The following is a 15,183-nucleotide window of genomic DNA, read 5'->3' as shown; positions in this document are numbered from 1 at the left end:
TGAAAATATTCCTTATTGCTATTTGTGATTAACTGACAAATACTTCAGTGTTCCCCGTTTTTACAGCCCCAAACAGTAACACTTTAGTTCAGAGGCCTAAATTGCACAGCTCATTGCCACTTGGGTAAGCATTTCAATGCTGACAGTCATCATGCCTCTGAATTGATATGAGTAGTCACACGAGCAAATGGTCTCCAGTACACAAATTCTGTACGTATGGCCCATGGCCATGTTACTTGTGCAGAAATAAAGACAGTGAAGGATTAAGGACAGTTAAATCACCATAATTTTCATCACAATTTTATGCCCTAAATGTTCTGTAGGCCAAGTTGCTTTGTGATCTCTGTTCGCTTTTTCTGCCTGTCTGAACTTGATTAGCTAGGACCAAAATGACCTGATGACTTCTCAGCAGCTGCCTGTGTCTCGGCACACTGCGTGGCCACGGGGGCAAGCCGCAACACTGGGAGCCTACACAGCAGCTACCAGAGGGCATCTACAGTGACCCAAACTAAACCTCGGGTCTCAGACTGGTTACTCCAAATCCTCTGTCCAAGTCTGTGGCTCAATATAGGTGTCCCTGGCCACAGCCCTGACTGCTCCTGCGGCCAACCACCCCTGGGCCTGAGGCGCCCGCCTGCAGGTGTTTCGCACCCATGCCGATGGCACTGCCATGGCAGTGGGCAGAGAGCAGCCCGTGGGGAGCAGTGCAGTGCTCCTGCTGGTCCTCAGGTGCTCACCCACTGCTGAGTTGGAAAAAAGGACAAAAGGGCTGGGCACTTAGCAAACTGGCACCAGCCTCTTAGCAGGTGCATGGCATGCCCTGAGGCTGCAGCAAGCCTGGACAGTCTTGGGGCAGCTGAGGCCCACAAACTGCAGCAGGTTGCTCTGCCATTGATGTAAGGAGCGGCATGGTGCTGGCAGCAGGCTGGCGAGGGCAGGTTGCACAGCAGGTCTATTGGGAGTAAGCAGCAGTGGGAGTAGCCCCGCTTTGTATGGAGCTGCAGTGCATGGGCTGCGACATCACTGGGAACAACTAAAACTATTGATGTAGGAACAACAGAGAGTTGGTCCAAGGAGTGGCATTCAGCTCCTGCTCTGCAGAATCAGGCACTGATTTTTTCTGGGTGGGAGTCAATGGCCCTTGCTATGTTCCCCATACAGCACAAGCAAAAGTATCCACACTCCCCCCACATCTCACTGCAGAAAGACTTGGAGTTTATTAATATGCAGTTGCAATTTCGCTACTCTTTGATCACAGCACACAGACTGTGATTTCCCATTTCTCCCTAGGGCTCTGAGGTCCTTACTGTTGTTGCACTTGATGGAGACAGAGGAAAGCCTAACAGTATTCATTACTGCATTGTGAACGGTGAGTAGACTTGTCTTGTATGAAATCTGAAGGGCAGCTGAAACTAGATCCGACACTAAATTAGAATGGGATGTGCTAGAGTTTAATAAAGCTGAGACAAACTCTCATGAAATAATGCCAGGTACCTCGAACAACTCCGGGGCCCTGTCTACCAGAGAACAGCCAAGATATGATTCACTGCTTTTTAGTATCTGCTTCACAGAACGACGCTTGGAGTTGTTAATGTTGCTGATTTGTTAGGCATCAGTAGCCTGCTTGTCATTTCAGAAAGCGTAAAGGGAGAGTGGCTCACTGCCACTGAGCATCTCTATCATTTAATCTGGGAGGTGAGAGAATGGATGGGGAGAACCAGACATGGTATTTAGATGGATATTTTTATTGATATTGTGATTAAAGTGGCTAAATGGTCAGACCTCTGATTTCTTGGAAGAAATTACATTTACCAGTGGAGACACTGGCTGTATGCTGCACTGGAAGAAGTACATGTTATCAGAAGATTAATGCTTTTCATCAGCTATTCTGAGAGTGTTTATCGCACATCTTTTCATAGCATAAATGTGAGGCTTAGCTGAATTAGTGATTCATTAGCTGGTGAAGTCAACAACTTAGTGCAACTAAACTCCAAGCTACAATTTTAGTTTTGTTTGGTTCTCTCTTCCTCCAAAACAAGACTTCCGTGGCAACTGGGCACCCCAACTCCCACATGTGAGAGATCCCAAAATTTCGTAAGAGAGACCTGAGGTGTAATTGCAGAGCTATGCAGTAAGTTCTTCATTGTGTTATGTGATCTAAACAGCAAGGTCTAGAGAGGACAGAGAGGATTGTAATTGAGGTTTTGCTTTGATGTGGGATGGGACCCATGCTGAGGTTCCTTCTCCTCAATGCAAGGGAGTAGATAGAAGATAGTAAAAGGAAGGTAGAAACATTGAGAAAAAAAGGTTGCAGAAGAGAATAGATGGAAAATGAGAAAAGATAAAAAGGAAGGTGGAGAATAAGTAGTAAAAACAAATAAGTGGGATGAAAATATGCTAGACAAGGGAGAAATTGAGAATGGAGAATAAGCAAAGGCAAATGAACCAGAGAAAATGTCAAAGAGAAATAGGATTAATGAGGAAAGATATTAGATTTCCAAAGAAAATAGAGGAGGACCAAAAAGGTGCTATGGGATAAAAAAAAAAAGTGATTAGGAAAGAGTGGAAAATGAAGATGGAAAAAGATGACAGATAAGTAGCACAAAATATGACTTAATGGAGAGCAGGCTTTCCTCATGCACATTAACAGAGGATATTGTTATCATGAAATGGAAAAGAGGGGAAGGGAATATGCTTTTAGTGCATAGAAAGTTGAAGAAATAGAGAACAAAAGATTACAACAGGTATTGCACCTCAGACCCTGGCATTACTCATGACAAGCCATTATTCCAATACCTACAGGCTGGGTTGTGAAAGGGAAGGAAAACACTAACAGCAAATAGGAAGTTATTTATCTTTATAAGCATTTTTTTGGGGGGGAGTATGGGATAACTTTAGAAAATACTCCAATCTTCTGAACATGCTGTATGAAGGAACATACATAATGTTACATACTCTGAGTTACCAATTTCCCTGTGATAACTAGACAATAACATGAAGTATGGTGTCTTGAAACCACTATTGACTTAAGCTTCTTCTCAGTCAGTGTGTACTTTCTAGGCCAATGTATCTTAATAATTGACCGTTGTATGAGTCGATATCTGTTCAATGTTTTGTCTAGCGTACTTTAATGAAGTTGCAGTTATTGCAGGTATTAGCAAAATGTGATACTATGAGATGGTTTAAAAATCAGTGTTGGAATTCAGTTAGAGAAAAAGAAAAATGACTAGGCTTTCAGGTCATCATCCTTTATTTCATTGTAAGGGTTTTCCTCTCTTTTCCTTTCAACAGTAGGCTCTGCCACAAAGTATAGGTTGTGGCCAATACTGTATGTGACGTAGCATGCAGGGGTGCCCAAAGCCCCTCAGCAGAACAGGGCAGGGCCCCTTGAGCTGCTGGCTGGTCCCCTCCCTGGGCACCAGCCTGCTTGTGGCTGTGATGGCGAGATGGGTGCAGACATTGTGATGAAACACCACTGCCTCTCTGCAGGCTGGCATTTGCTTCAGCACAAATTCACCAAGCCGCAAGGGAATGTGGCCCTGTAACTGATCTTCTGTTCAGATCAATGGAAGTTAAGCTGGCCATAGCAAAGTCAGCCTGCAGCCCTGCCCTGCCTCTGTCAGACTTTGCCTCAATGCAAAAGGCCTTTTACTCCAAAGGGTAAAAAACCAAACGGTTTTACCCCAGATCCTTGAAAATCCCTTTTTGTTCAGGACAGCCTTGAAAGAGGCTGAGAGTTTTTTAACAACCGGATGTCTAAGGCCAGAAGACGCTTCTCCAGAGATGCTCTCTGCAGGAAGAGTGACTATGTTTCTTTCAGACAGATTGTCAGACTTCTCACCTTAGTTGATATTAGTGAGAGAAATGTTCTTGTTTCTCAGAGATTTAATTATGCATTTGCTAATTAAAATGAGGAATGTCTATTTTTGTCTAAACCAGCATGTAAAGAAGACAGCATAATAGAAATGAATACCAAATTTGCATGCCTGGTTGCTGAGGCTTGAAGGGAACCTGAGCCAAGGGGAAAAGAGGAAAGTGAGGGCAGCTGGCCATAGGGGCAGAGCTCCACGGAGCCGCTCCTAGGGGAGGAAACCCTTTTTGGCCCTCATCTGTGTTTTCATCTCACTGTGACCAGACATAGAAATGCTTCATTTTTTAAAAGCAGCTTCAGATCTACTAATAGATATGGATACACATATGGACAAAGATATGCTTAATGAAGGATATGGTTGATTGCTTATGCTTGTTCAGAAAAAGGAAGTGTGGTGTGTAACTACAACATCTTGGTTTTATTGCAGGAAGTGAAGGTTCATTCAAAATCGGCAACACAACTGGAGCCATTTCTGTTATAAAAAGCCCAAATCAGCTGAAGAAAGAAGTGTATGAAATAAAAGTTCAGGTAAGTTCTGTGGCCATTTGAAGACTGTTCATCTTAAATGTGATGAGTAGGCATGATTGTCTAAAAAAGCTCAATTTGTAGCTGGTTTTACCTGTTTTAGAAACTACCTCCTATATTTGAGCGGAGTACCAGATAGTATAAAACAGAACAAACTGCTTTTGTTCCTTAGGATATTTAGTGTCTCAAATTACTTTTTTCAAATGAAATCATCTTGTCCTAATTTCATCTCTGAGTCTAGAGAATCAACATCCCTTACAGTATGTAGATAACTGTTCTCTGTGTTTTTAGATTTTATTGCTAAACTGGGAATAAATGTCTTGTAACCTCTATGTGATAGGTAACTGTCAAATCTATGATTAGTAATAGGACTGGGGTAGATCATGCAATGTCATATCAGTATCCACTCCTGAAGCATTGATCAGCCACATACAAATACATGTTAACACCTTGATGAGCTAACACCTTGATAAGCTAGTATCAGTGTGACAGGCTGCATTATTTTAAGTAAATAAATAAATTAAATAAGTAAATAATAAATTATTTTAATTATTTATTGTTTCTAAAGACCAAGAGTTTAAAACTGTAGAGTGTAACTGTGAAAGCTATATCAGTTTTCTTCACCAAATGCATATTACAACCACATGAATTTGTCATGGTAAGGACAATATTGTCTAAAGGCAGCTTTGAGGCCTTGCACACTGCCAGAACCAGTGTAGCATCCCCAAGGGCGCTGGGAGATCATGCCTTAAACTTAGGCACCATTTCTTCCCCTAATCTCTCTGATTTACTGCAGTCTGCTAGCACTTCCCAGATACAAGATTAGTTAAGCCCTTGCAAGCTTTTCTGATCTCCTAGTTATAGCTGTGGCAACCTGGAGCTCATGCAGGCTACAAAATCTGCCTGAGGAACCACAAGTATGATCCAGTATAGGTAGTGACAGGTGCTTCAGTTACCAGACCAACATCTTCAGAGAAATTTAGCAGTCTAGTGCCTTTGGTTTTGAGCACTTTCAGCAAAAAAGCATGTTAGAGATAGCTGTTTTGCTACAAAAACACCAGCCAGAGTTTCTGTCCTGACAGAAGAAACATCTTAGGTTCAATCCAGTGAATCAGGCTGCATACTGGAATTGTTGAAACCCAGACAGATTTGATCCTTCAGTTCAGAAAAATGCCAACTAAGTTTGCTTGTCTGTCCAAACTATACCCCATTTAAATTAAGCTTGTCTAGACAGCAAAGCAGAATTGTAAAATCAAAGACAATCTAAAAAAAAAAAAAAAAAGTGTGTAATTTTTGTTTTTCAAATATTTACCTAAATACCACAAGTGTAGTTTTTCTCACAGAGTTTTCAAGGCTGCAGTCCTTGCAGCAATGTTAAAATCAACTACCTGTGGTACCACAGCGAATTTAAAGATTGTCTTCTTTTTCTATTCTGTCAACACTTTAGGCAAGCAATTATCTTGCCTCTATTAGATTATCTGTCTTTAGAGAACTGTTTTCACCTAGGGTGAGTTACTAAGCTCACAAAATGAGGAGGAGAATTTTTTCACTGGGGCTTTATTGGGACTGGTTTATTATCATAATCTTCTAATCATCATAAACTCCAGTGTGAAATGGGCTGAGATTTCTAGAGAAATATAAGGCTGTGAATCTTCATACAAGTTAGTGTGTTAGGGTGATTTGTACATGCAGAACAATAGCTGAACATTGAACTGGGGAAAGAGAATATACCCTCATCATTCTTTTCTCTCTCCTGCCTGCTGCAGGCATCAGAAGTCAGTCAGGAAGGTGATGGCTCAGTGTATGCTTTTGCCACGGTGACGATACGGGTGGTCGACCTCAACAACCATCCACCAACGTTCTATGGAGAAAATGGTTCCCAGAACAGATTTGAACTGACCATGTATGAGCATCCCCCAGAGGGTGAAATCTTGAGGGGACTGAAGATTACAGTCAATGATTCAGATCAGGTAAATGGAAACCGTGTGGACTTTCAGTTTTCCTGCCATGTTTTCCCGACAACTAGAAAGAGCTGCCAGATGGGGAAATGTCATTTTAGGAACTCAACTATTTCACCTGCATTCCACAAAAGCTTAGGGCAGACAAAGTAGTTGTAGGGTCCATTACCACAGAGAGTTTGGGCCACAAAGTATACTTAGTCTGTCATATACTGTTATGTCGATGAGAAGGGTGGTCCTAAAGCTGCAGCCCAGTTCTCGTGGCAACTAAAGTTGAACAGTCCTTAGGAACTTCCCCTAACTAGATTCACTTGTTGTCAGTGTAATGTCCAAGAATGTACTCCCTTTGGAGATTTACTTAGTGTTTCCAGTCACTTTAGTAACTTCAAGTGCAATTGCTGTGTGTATCTTCTCAGCCCTGCTGGAAACAATAGAGTCCGTACCCTTACATTGGTTTTATTACAATATATTATCCTTCTGGCCCTTATGTTACAGCCAGAGTCTGAAGTGCACGCTTTGATAAATCATTCTTACTGGAGTGATATTTTTAGGTAATCTTAAAAATTATGCCAGAGCCAAACTAACTCTAACCAGATAAAGGAAAAGAAGACTTCATCCATCTCAGCCTGCTATCTAACTGACCTGTGATACCCGTAGATACTATGGTGATGGTTGCTATAGGGATCTCTAAGCTAAATACTGTATGAATGGCATCCATCTGAGTTAGCCTGAGGTTAGGTAGTGACAACAGAAAAGCTTAATGCATCTGAGAACTGTATTACTATTGGAAAGAGTGCTCTCATATAACTGTGCTCAGTATTGTGCTGTTTTGACTGTATTGTACTCTATCAAACCCACTAGCTTCTTTCCCCTCCCTCCTGCTGCTCTGCAGCAAGCAGATAAATGACTGCTTTCAAAGCAGTGCTACGCCTATTCTGCTATTGTCACGGGGGATGTTGCTGTAGAATGAAAGAAACAAAACCCATCTCTTCTATTTAGAGGCAAAATATATATGTATCATATGTAGACTGACAAAATATTCAGGCTGCAAGTTAGGCTATGAAATAAGCAGAAAACATTGCTAAATACACTGTGTAGATTTCTCAAGAAGCTTCCTAGTAACAGTGTAAGACATCAATCACTCTAGAGGGGTGGGTTGCTTTTCTTTTAAGGCATAATGTTTTTCCTTCTGCACAAGAGGACTATATAGAGAAGAAAATTAAACATATGTCTGTTTCTGACACAGTCATTAGTGATTCTTTCTTTTGGAAGAGTGGATGGTACAGGTGAGGAGGAGGAAGTGGTGGGCAAGATCTGTTTTAGGCCTACAGTTTGATGGAAATGCCATCTTTACTTGCAAGAACATTATGCAGAAATTTCTTCCTCGGCCTTCTTCATCTGACAGACATAGCTTAGGGCTCAGTGCTGTTGGTCCTTCAATCATTCCTGTGTCCCATGGCTGTCTGCTTGCAGACATGCAGCAGCATGACTTGCTCCGAGCCGATCTGGGTTCAGTGGACATCACTGCCAGAAATCACTCAGCTGTTGGAGGGAGGCAGTTCTCTCCCTGCCCCATGCCACTGTCCCTCCAGTCATGTACAGTCCCAAGTGCAGAGAACTTTGTATGGTCAGATGGTCCACTTTCCCTATCAGCACTATTTTTCATAGTCCAGCAGCTCTGGCTTTGTGTGTTTGACTTTACTACCCAGCAAAAGAGAGCCTGTTGTCATCTCTGTAGCTGTGGGGCTTGTATGACCAAACTGTGCAGACCACTGAGTTTGGATCCAAGATCATTCTGTTTCCCTTGGGGGACTACTGCTGAATACTTTTTCTCTTGACATGAGCTAGGGTTGCAGAAAGCTTGCTCACAGCAAGCCCTCCAGGCTTCTGAAGGTAGAGTTACCCTGTTTGAAAGTCATTATTAGAAATTCTTCATCTCAAGATTCATGCTAGGGGGAGAGCATGGCACCAGCCAGGCAGTGAATCTGGCTCGTTTGTCACAGGTAAACATGACATTGTTTGAGAAATTGGTGAACTCAGAGAGTTGGTGAAGTGGGCTTTTTCCTACCTCCCCTGTAAGGCAGAAATATGAGAATCTCCATTCCATCTTTTCTTTTGCATGCTCCAGCTTGGTTTAAAAGAATTGGTCTGGCAAACTGGCTCTGGCTCATTCTTTCCATTTCGCACACAAGTGGTAGTAACCTTTTAGATACTGCTGCTTCCCATGTCCTCTCTGGCCAGAAGGTTTATCTATCTGATGGGATTTGACTTCTCACTTCACCTGGAGCTGTCAAATGTGTGTCAGATTTTATTCTGCAGAAGTGGAACTCCTCTCTCCCCCCAAGTGCATCAACTTCCAAAAGGTTTAGTGGCTGGAGCTCTGGGCTAGCTTAACCCAGTCAGCGCAAACTGTGGATTACCACCTCTGTTTGGAAATTGCACATCTTCGTGGCTCTGCATCATCATCCAAGGCTGTGAGGTCTTAGGACACAGGCTGGGTTTTTGAGGGGTCCATTGTCCTGACTCAGGCAGTTCAGTTGTCTTTGCTTGGCAGGAACCAGGAGGAGGCAGGACTTACCTGCCAGTATGCACATGGTGTCACCTCTGTCAGCTGTACTAGCTCACTGTGTGTGGTGCGAAGCCTAAGGCTGCTTGCCATAAGAGTCCCTCTCTTAGCCAGTCCTGCTTCAGGGTTCTTCCATTGTAACTGAAAGAATAACCTAGCTTGTCAATCTATTTTAAGAAAAGCTGTGTCTGTCTTGTGACCAGGGCTGAAGGGATTATATAACTAAGCTTCTTAGCAGTCTCTTGCCCAGGGGATGGAGAGCAGAGGCCTCTAAGCAGTAAGACTCATTTTAATTTTATACAGTGTGAAGAAACAGAGCCAATCTAGGCTGTAAGAAATGCATAATTCACTGAAAACTATGCCATATCTGCTTTTATTCACAGGGAGCCAATGCTAAATTCAACCTCCGTCTTGTTGGACCTGGTGGCATCTTCCGAGTGGTTCCCCAGACTGTCCTGAATGAGGCTCAGGTTACAATAATTGTCGAAAATTCTGCTGCTATTGACTATGAAAAATTCAAGGTGTTAACCTTCAAGGTACTTCTGCTTTCCAGGTCCTCTTTGCCTGTGTGTATGATATGTGTATGATAGTTTACGTATCTGATGGGATTTAGCTTCTTAATCCACCTGAAGCTGCCTGATGCATTGTCAGTGATATTATATTCCATGTGAGGGAAACTCATTTCTGCCTCTGGTTCATCAACTTCTAAAGGTTTAATGGATGCATCTGTGGATTAATTTAGTCCAGTCAGTGCAAAATGTTGAGTATTATTTCTCTGTGGAATCTGCACATGTTTGCTCTGAGTCATTCTAGACTGAACCCTAAGGGTGTTATTTCTGCTCTTACAATGATAAATTCACAGGATAAAATCCTAATTTCTCTGGAGCCAGAACTTTACCTGCTTAGTCCTAAGCAATTTTGTTCATGATCATGCTTTTGAATGTTGGCAGGCTGAAGACTCCAGCTGACTGAGAGCTAATTTCCCAAAATTGCTCACTGCCTTTGTCAGAGTATCTATCTCCATGGCCATTTGCAGACTGACCTGAGGCTATCTCACCGATGTTCTAAGCCAACCATACAAGAACCAGCTTCCATCCAAAAGCTGGACCCTTGCATTATCACCTTCCCTGATGGATTCATTGGCTTATCAACAAGATAATTAAGTAGTCTGGTTTTGTGTCAGCTGCCTCTGAACATGAATATAAATGGTTCACTTCTGACTGCAAAGAATGGTGTAGACAATCCCTATAATAATTAAAAAAAAAAAAAAAAGCCCGAACTATCTAGCTGAGTATTAACATATGCTAATTTTGATTTTGTACAGAAAAGTGGCATTTTTTGCACAGTCCAGAAGCCAACTTCCTGAATTTTGTCCTCACCCTTGCTGCATGGTTTGCTTTGTGTCCTTAGCGAGTCATTTACCTGCAGTATGCTTCATGTCTCCTCTTGCAATGTTCCTTAGTCATTTTGAGCTTCATAGGTTATAGACGCTACAAAAATATGAGGCATCATTACTGTATTAAAATGGAAGATTCTGAGAGGGCTATAAAGTGCTACCGAAACTAATTAGAATAAGTGCACATTTATTCAGGTTAAACTACCAAAAGACCCGTAAAGAAGTTACATGTGGCCTCCTCATGAATACTAATAGAAATCAAAGTAGTTAATGTGATTGTCATGAACACTGAAAGAATTAATTACCAGGAAAAAGGATATATATTTTTTTAGCTTAAGCAATTATTCACTTTTTTTTGGACAAAATTATTTCTACTGGAGGAAGACCATAAGGCTTTGCTAAAAATGTGGAGCTTTTGTCTCGATTCCAAATGAAGAAGGTGCAGCTGGATGATATGGTAGTAATAAATGGCAGCAAATACTTTATAAAGACCTCATTGCCATCTCCATTTCCCTGAAAAGTTCAAATCACTTCCCACCCAGTTTTAGAATTTTGGATGAAATATATTCTTACTTCTATTTAACATGTATCCCACGGCAGCTTTGAGAAACTAATACCAGGGGTTCTTTTTCTGTAAACGATGATCCCTCTCCTCTGTTTTGTTATTGAACGGTAAAATGCCAGAGAAGAATTAAAGCTAATTTGGCTGGGAGGTGCACTGAAAAACTACCTGAAGCACAGGCTACTAGAGAAAATCTATGTTCCATTTAGGGCTGTCTCTTAAATGTAGTTGGTAGTCAGGACCTCCTTCATTTTCAGCTGTCCAAGAGCTAGAGTGGGTTTCCCAAGGTATGGCAGCTGTGGTTAATTCGAACCCTTCCAGCCTGGCCTCTTAGATCTCAAGTCCCTCTGCCACAGGGCCCAGATACTGCTGTCCCACCTTACCATGCTCTGACATGCTTTGGGGGCCAAACCTCCTGCCTCCACCTCCTTCAGCTTAGAGTACATCCTGCCTTGACAGGAGCCTGGACCTACCCCTCAGATTCTGTAGATGCTCACATCTCCCGCAGACCAGGACTGGATGAGGCTGCAATTACCTTCAGCTGCCAAAATCAAATTCTATTTTAAAAATTTACCTGCCACTTTTAAGTTTACATTTCAGTTTGCTCTTCTGGCTCTTGTATGAATTGTTAATACGTAGTCCTGTGAAATAATAGTTTTCTGCTATTTTTTTCTCCCTCTGCATAAAACAAACAATACAGCTCTGCATAAGAAATTGCAGGCAAGTAAGCTGACAAAAATCCCTCCCTGAAGGAAGATGTTGTCAGCATGTTGACATAGCTGGGCTATGGCTGCTTAAAGGAGAGGGAATAATAAATGAATGTAGAAAACAAGGTAAAAATACTAAGCTCTCAAAAGGTATTCTAAGATGGGCTGATTCCAGCAGCAAAGATTATTTCACTGCAGATGTTATAATTTAGATATAGATCCATGTGCACAATAAGCAATAAGATTTTATCTGTGCTGTTTTAGGAGCTGAGATTGCTCACGAGCAGGTTTTTGCTGATGTCTGTATGACTGTCCCTTCAAAAATGTCTTTTGCTGTAACACCATCCAAGACTCCCAAACACAAAAGTTATCACAGAGACGCAGTGACCAAACTCCCCTTTTAGAGCAGATGTGTCCTATAGTAATTACAAGCAATCCTTCAAGATTAATTTCTTCAAGAACCCTTCCACTGTTTATTTCCAACCATTATAAATGTTCACACAGTAGGAATAGTTCCAGGAGATGATACTGAGATAGCATTTTCCCTGTCTACTTAGACTGCTCCCCATCCTCCCCAAACCTCTAGGTGATACAAACTTCTCCAAATCTAGCAGAGCAGGGACTTGAACAGAGTGTGTGTCCTGCAGCCAGTCAGCGGTGCCACAGCTGGTGTGCATCACCTGCTGCCTGCCCCACGGGGACCTGCGACATGGTGGGAGGGAGGTCGAGTGCCCAGCGAGCAGCAGAGGAAGGGTGAGCTCCCACAGCCCTCATCTCAGCGACCCACTGCACCAACAGAACAGGAGATGCTGTGGCAGCCCTGCTCCACCTTCCAAAGCTCAAAGCTTGCTTAAGCATTCACCCTCTTTGAGGGAGCTCCTGAGACATATGTCTACTGGGAATTAAAACCCATGCAGCTAGATTTTTCAGTTGAGCCTTTCATATCTCAGTTAAACGTCCTGCTCACTAGTCTGTTAGTGGTGTGCTGTCCTCAGTAGGTTTCTAGAGCCCTCCTGCTTTGCGTTAACAAGGTCTCTGCCCAAGCATGAAAACCAAATAGTTGACCATTGGTCATTGTGTTAGTCATTTGAGTTCAGCCCCTACAGAGTCCAAGACTCACATCCTTGTGCTGATTCTGGGTGATGCAGATCAGGGACCAGATGCCTGGGCTGGAGGCTGTGAAGGGCTCGGTGTCTCTCAGTGCCTGTTCCTGAAACTGCTTTTTCTTGCTCAGTCGCACACCACCTGAGCAATAGGCTTGCTGCTCTACCAGATCAGGCTTCCTACAGACATTTCCTTAATCTACTGAGGAGCAAACAGAGACATGGTAGAAACACTGCTGCTATTTTGTGTTAGACTAAGAATAAGAAAGAAAACATTTGGTGCTAAGTAGCTGAAGTCCTGTGGAAAAGGACTGTCTGAGGCTTTGGAGGTGACTCGCCAAATACTTGCTCAGGTCTGTTCCAAAACAGGGATCTGATAGCTCCCTGCTGCCTACTGAGAACCACCATGCACCAGAGGCCTGGGTTATCCTCTTCCTTCTCTGTGGTGGCTGCTCTTCCCTGCATCAATTAGCTGTGCATTAAGGGGCAATGTGAGAAATCAGCTTGCTAACCCAGCAGTGCCACCCCTCAGCTGACGGATGAGGTAGCCATGCGCTAGTGTGAAGCTCTGCTGACAGCCAGCCAGAACATCCATGCTGCTGGCTTCTCCCCATCCCTGTCTTGCTGTATGTGGTTGCCTACCCTTTCAGATGAGCAGAGTTATGAGAATGTGTTATTCTAGAGCTCTCTGTTCCTCCTCAGAGACAGTGAGGCAATTTAAAAGTCCCAGGGGGTATCTGGTGAAGTCCTAATCAGCACGAGGCAGTGAGGGTAGAGTCTCACAAAGCATGGTGGTAAGAGTTCTCACAAACTTTGTGAAGTAGGATTCTGCTGTACATGCCTGATCCCTGACCCTCCTGCATGTGGGGTGCTGCTTCCAAGCATCTCAGAGCACCGGTTCTCTCATCTCTTTACCATGTTTGGTGCAGTTTATTGCCCTGACTTCTTTCCTTATGAAGAATTTATGCTCCCTCTGTAAAGGATCATGATTTAATTTACATGATTATTCAAAATTATTCAGTGCTTATGTTTCCCTAAGTTCTAGGAGCTGCCCAGGGATGGATGTTTGCTTGCTTCTGTTATAGCTTTTTGAGCTGTGTTGGTTAGTTATAACCAATCATATCTGTCACGTGAAGTCTAATATGTATACACAGGTTTAAAGTCCTCTCTCCACAGCTTGATTACCCATTGCAAGCACACACAAACAAGCCTAGGCTGCACACTGACCTAGCTCATCATCTCTGGTTTTGAGTTGTCTGATCCAGCTAGGCTAAAATGCACCAATGTGCCATGGGTAGTGGAAGAAAGCTCCTTTAAGAAGTAATAATAGCTGCTTTGTAGTAATTTCCTGTTTTTCTCTTCTTAGATTCTTGCAATAGAGGTAAACACACCAGAGAAATTCAGTTCAACAGCTGACGTGGTGATACACTTGCTGGATACCAATGACAATGTCCCAAAGTTTTCCTCTGACTACTACATTGCCAGGGTCCCTGAGAACTCTCCAGGGGGATCAAACGTAGTTGCTGTTACAGTAAGTTTCATTCATCTCTTAAGAAATGCTCTCTTTTCTAGGTGTTTGTGGAGACAGTTCAAGTACCTTAAAAATAGTGGACAGAGGCAAGTAGCAAATCTTGCTCGCCATTCAGCTTCCAGACTTGAACTCCCATTCCTTCCAGAAAAAAAAAAAAAAAAAAAAAAAAGAAAACAAACTTCTGAAAAAATAAAGTTTTACGCAAACATTTTTCAGCACAACAAGTTTATTTTCATTTTTGTGGTGGTTTAGCCCCTGCCGGGGTCTGAGACCATGCGGCCACTGCCCCTCCCCCACAAAGGGAGTGAAATACAAAGTCCCAAGACTGAAATAAGGAAAGGTTTAATACAACAGTGCAATAGCAACACAACAAACCACAACAATAACAATAACAGTAATAGTGATAGCAATGAACAGAGCAAAATAGCTACCAAATACAGCAGTGAGAAGCACGATGTACAAAACCACGAGTGCACCGCGCTCCGCGCCAGGAAAATGTGACCTGCCAGGATGTGACGTCCGCATGGTATCTGAATAACCCGGCTAGAGCTCCCCCCCACTGCTGGGGAAACTTAACCCTATCCTGGTTAAACCAGGACAGTTTTTCATTAAAAGCCATCTGCTTTTAAGACAAGTCACATGATCTGTGAGTATTAAGAAAGCCCAGTCAAATCAGTGTCCAACAGGAATATTCAGTTATGACTAAGTGGAATTGGATTTACTGGATTTGCTTGCTGAAGTATGAGTGAAAAGAAAACAAGATGGCTGCTTAGTAGGTATTATTCTCCTCCTACTGGGAGGAATCTGGCTGCTAAATGCATAATTAGACAGCTAATGAAGGCAAGTATATAACCTTAAAATGCTTAGAGTTGGGAGAGATCCCTATGTAAGTATCTTCTCACAGTGGGAAAAATATGCCTATAGATTTTCCAGTATCTCACATTTTCATAGAAAGAAAGTCGGG

At 42.6% G+C, this 15,183-nt stretch overlaps 1 protein-coding gene across 2 annotated transcripts in view; it reads left to right on the top strand.

The window, feature by feature from the left end:
- Positions 1-15,183, top strand: part of CDHR1 (cadherin related family member 1) — a 49,620-nt gene that overhangs the window by 20,479 nt on the left and 13,958 nt on the right. For both annotated transcript variants that reach the window (XM_074874475.1, XM_074874476.1), the window contains 5 exons: positions 1,291-1,369; positions 4,299-4,399; positions 6,163-6,366; positions 9,304-9,456; positions 14,055-14,219. In XM_074874475.1, coding sequence (XP_074730576.1) covers positions 1,291-1,369; positions 4,299-4,399; positions 6,163-6,366; positions 9,304-9,456; positions 14,055-14,219 — 702 coding nt within the window. The remainder of the gene's footprint in view (positions 1-1,290; positions 1,370-4,298; positions 4,400-6,162; positions 6,367-9,303; positions 9,457-14,054; positions 14,220-15,183) is intronic.

The sequence above is a fragment of the Strix uralensis genome, chromosome 7 (assembly GCF_047716275.1).
Source record: "Strix uralensis isolate ZFMK-TIS-50842 chromosome 7, bStrUra1, whole genome shotgun sequence".
Taxonomy (NCBI): domain Eukaryota; kingdom Metazoa; phylum Chordata; class Aves; order Strigiformes; family Strigidae; genus Strix; species Strix uralensis.
The sequence above is the reverse complement of the archived record's forward strand: the minus strand, read 5'-3'. Positions and strand labels throughout refer to the sequence as shown.